The 3,923-nt window shown below is 44.7% G+C and overlaps 1 protein-coding gene across 1 annotated transcript; it reads left to right on the top strand.

Moving 5' to 3' along the window:
• The first annotated feature begins 672 nt into the window (after positions 1 to 672).
• On the top strand, positions 673 to 3,632 carry LOC116249185 (repetitive proline-rich cell wall protein 2). The gene is made up of 2 exons (XM_031622365.2): positions 673 to 945; positions 2,210 to 3,632. The coding sequence occupies exons 1-2, from the start codon at positions 792 to 794 to the stop codon at positions 3,373 to 3,375; spliced, it is 1,320 nt and encodes a 439-aa protein (XP_031478225.1). The 5' UTR covers positions 673 to 791; the 3' UTR covers positions 3,376 to 3,632.
• The last annotated feature ends 291 nt before the right edge of the window (positions 3,633 to 3,923 follow it).

Genomic DNA, 3,923 nt, shown 5'->3' with positions numbered 1-3,923 from the left:
GCGAGAAGCTTGGCCCAACTTGAGCCCAGAACTTGATCAACCAATGCATGAAACAGACCAAACCAACGTGGTTATGGTGCATGGTAGGCGGGTTCTGGGGTCGAACACTCTGCACTTGTTCGATCCGACTGAGGCGAAACATCACCTTGCCGCAAGAAAGTTACATGAGTCGGGCGCACCATGCACAGTAAAGGAGAGAAGCATAGTTTAGTAATTTATTGAAAAGAAATGTTCACCACAGTTTTTTTTACTTTTTTTCATTTCCAATTTGGTTTTTACAAAAAAGTTTTTTTAAGTATAAATTAAAAGTATTTTAATCATTAACCATATTGATACACTAAAAATAGTGTACCAATATCTTTTTTTCTCTTTTTTATGATAGGCTTCTTTTTATAAGGGCATTTTTGTCATTTTGATAGCCCGAACACGCAGGGGTCAAACACGTAACTAGCTTATGGTTGGAGTCATGGAGGTGTTAGGTGAGACTGGGAGAGAAGTTTTGGGGAGGTTTTAGTAAGAGGTAAGCTCAGAGATGAGTAATACTCGGTTGGGAGATCAAAGAATGCCGGTGGGTGATGAAAGGAAGGCATTATCTTTTGGGGAAATGGACCCCAACCGATGCATGTGATTGCCATAAGATTGGTGTCGGCACAGCCAAAGCCCAACCCCTTTCCTCCTCTTTAAATCTCTTCCTATCAACGCCACGCCAATCCATGTACAGGAGGGCAAGCTCTTAGTCCCTCTTCCTCCTCCTGCTTCTCCTCTCCCCTTCTTGTTCTTGCTCGTCTGCCATGAGAGTAGGACCATTTCTACTAGGATGGCTGCTCGCCATCCTAGTGAGTTCGGCCCATTGTTCTCAACAAGTCGCGCCCGCGATCGTCGTCGGGCTCGCCGAGTGCTCAGACTGCTTGGAGAACAAGATACAGCCGGCTCATGCATTCACAGGTTGTGCATGCTTCCCTTGAACTAATGGAGTCTTGTAGAACATCTCCCTTCTTGTTAGTTTTTCTCGTGTTGGTACTCTCGTTTGGGTGTTAGAGAGTAAAATGTGACCAAGTTCATGAACTCTAGTAGCAAGATATGTTGGAGTTCATGAACTTGCTCTTCCTACTTCATGAGTACTCTTCTTCTACCAGCTTCCAAGATGGGCTTCAATTGTTAATGCCTAGTGGACGACGGCTCTTCAATTCTTGCTGGTCCCATTGGGTACATTTTGATGCAGAATGAACTACAGTGGAAACTTGAGCGTACTGAGACTGAGATTTACTACAGGACTGGACCACCGTGAACTCAGTCGCGTCTCTGTGGCTCATGAGCCTATGGTTCCATCTTTTATTGTTTTGTCAGGGATGTCCAATTGCTAACAGTCTGGTTCTGTATTGAGTTTCTGTTTGCATCTTAATTTCAGCTACTACATCTTTTTCATACGTAAAGTATTTTTTCATGAAGAGGTCATTTTTCACATCATTATGATTTATGAAGTACTTTTCTGAAATTCAAGTTCAAATGTACAATGCACCATGTAATGGGTAGCTGCATTTCTTGATTTTGGTTTCACTTCCTCATGTTGAGTTTCCAGTTTTTCTCTTTTTTGGATTTTTTAAGCTTCGAGTTCGTGCAGTCTACGATGCGTGGGCGTGCACACACGTACACGCACATTTTTCGGCCATGATGTGAGTTTTAAAAAGCGTTTTTTGTCATTTTTAGTATGTTTTATCACTGTTACTGATCTAGATCTCCGGATGGTTGGTGGGTGGTTGCTGACAAGTGATAATGAAGGATTTGGTAGACAATCATATGCATGTTTGTCTTTTCTAATTCCATGAAAAAATGAAGTATCGCCTGGTTGAACTTCACTATATCTGATTGGCTGAGGTATGCTGAACCAGATAAATGACGTTCATCATGGAAATGAGCGGCCCAGATTTGAGGAAAGTGATGAAGAAGGGACGAACTGAAAACAAGACGCACCCGGATTTTTTTGAAAGTTTTCAACTACAGAAGATTAACTTTTCGAAATCTCTCACAATTGGTTAATAGAATTGCATTTCCAAGGATCTTTTCATATTTTTGTTTTTAAGGGCAGATCTACCTAGAAGAACTTCACTTAACAATCTGTGCTTCTGCTGCCATGGAGTTTCTTCATGTTCTCTAAGCAGCAACATCATTTACAGAGATTTTCACGGCAACTGATCCTTTTCTCTAACAGGTCTTACCGTGAACATCGACTGTAAGAACGAGAAGGGAGAGCTAAGCACCAGAGCGCAGGGCCACTTCGACAAGGACGGCAAGTTCACCGTCGACCTCCCAAAGGAGCTCCTGAAGCCAAAAGGCTCAAGCCTGAACCAGGAGTGCTTCGCTCGCATCCAGGGCGCTGACAACAAGCCATGCCCTTCAGCAGCCAGCCCAGAGTCCCACAAGCTCATCTACAAGGCGCTTGAGAATGGCAAGCACACCTTCATCACTAAGGGCAACCTTGCCTTCTCCCCACTCATCTGCACATCTGCCACCTTCTGGTGCATGCACCCTTGGTTCAAGAACCACCCATGGTGCCAATCCCCCTGGTTCAACAAGCCCCCATTGCCTCAGTTCCCACCCTTCCCCACCTTCCCTCCCAAAACCTACTTCCCTTTTCCTCCTAAGGTCTACTACCCTCCACCAACTGAAACTCCTCCTACCCCTCCTGTCTATGAGACTCCCCCAACTCCAACTCCTGTCTACACGCCCCCAACTCCAACTCCTGTCTACAAGCCCCCAACTCCTGTCTACAAGCCTCCAACTCCAGTATACAAGCCCCCAACTCCTGTTTACAAGCCTCCCACTCCAGTATACAAGCCCCCAACTCCAGTATACAAGCCCCCAACTCCTGTTTACAAACCTCCCACTCCAGTATACAAGCCCCCAACTCCAGTATACAAGCCCCCAACACCTGTTTACAAGCCCCCAACTCCTGTTTACAAGCCTCCTACTCCAGTATATAAGCCCCCAACTCCTGTTTACAAGCCTCCTACTCCTGTCTACAAGCCTCCTACTCCTGTCTACAAGCCTCCTGTTTACAAGCCTCCTGTTCACAAGCCTCCTGTTTACAAGCCCCCAACTCCTGTTTACAAGCCTCCCACTCCAGTGTACAAGCCACCTGTGTATGTGAAGCCCCCTACTCCAGTTTACAAGCCACCAACATACAAGAAGCCATGCCCTCCTGTCTTCAACAAGCCATTCCCACCCATCCCTCACTTCCCTCCCAAGATCATCATCCCACCTCCTGTGTATGGGACACCTGTGCCAATCATCCCACACTTCCCACCAAAGCCTTGGTATCCACCATATCATGGCTCCCACCCAATGCCACCCTATTCAGAGGAGAAACATCAGTGAGCAAGCGCTAGCATTTACTGGGTCTGTTTATTTAGTGAGTAATTTTCATGGGTGTTGAGTGTTTTGGTTTGCTTCTTTATTGATTGTCATTATAAAGTCCATATATAGCTCGCTCTATGTGCTGTGTGAGTGCAATTTCCAGAGGCATTTCAAACTGCTGCTTCTGCTGCCAATTTGTAATTCCTTTGTTTCAATGTGTTCCATCAATGATCCCTTGTATCATTTGAAGTTAAATATGGAAATAAGCAATTTGCGTCCCTCTCTCTCTCTGTCTTTCTCTTTCTCTCTCAGATAGTTAATCAATTAAGCCAACTCCAAGCAGTTACAAGTGGACACTAGGCAACCACAGATGAACCAAACATTGAAAAATTATTTGCTCTTCAAACAACTAAGGAGAGGTTTTGGTATATATTACAGGGTTTTCCATTTGATGTGCCTGTAATGTTCTACTTGCTGTTAATAATCACATTAACTGAACTAGCTGGTCAGTACTACCAAGCTTGCAGGAACAAATGGTAAGAGGGGAATGTAGGGATCGTTTGGCAGTA

This window comes from Nymphaea colorata, chromosome 2 (assembly GCF_008831285.2).
Source record: "Nymphaea colorata isolate Beijing-Zhang1983 chromosome 2, ASM883128v2, whole genome shotgun sequence".
Classification (NCBI taxonomy): Eukaryota; Viridiplantae; Streptophyta; class Magnoliopsida; order Nymphaeales; family Nymphaeaceae; genus Nymphaea; species Nymphaea colorata.
Note: the sequence above shows the minus strand (reverse complement) of the source record. Positions and strands in the feature narration are given on the sequence as shown.

What these genes read in the sequence shown, in the direction of transcription:
- LOC116249185 (XM_031622365.2), top strand. Translation starts at nt 792, where the DNA reads ATGAGAGTAGGACCATTTCTACTAGGATGGCTGCTCGCCATCCTAGTG. An exon ending in GCCGGCTCATGCATTCACAG is followed by an intron (nt 946 to 2,209) that starts GTTGTGCATGCT and finishes TTTCTCTAACAG; the next exon opens with GTCTTACCGTGAACATCGAC.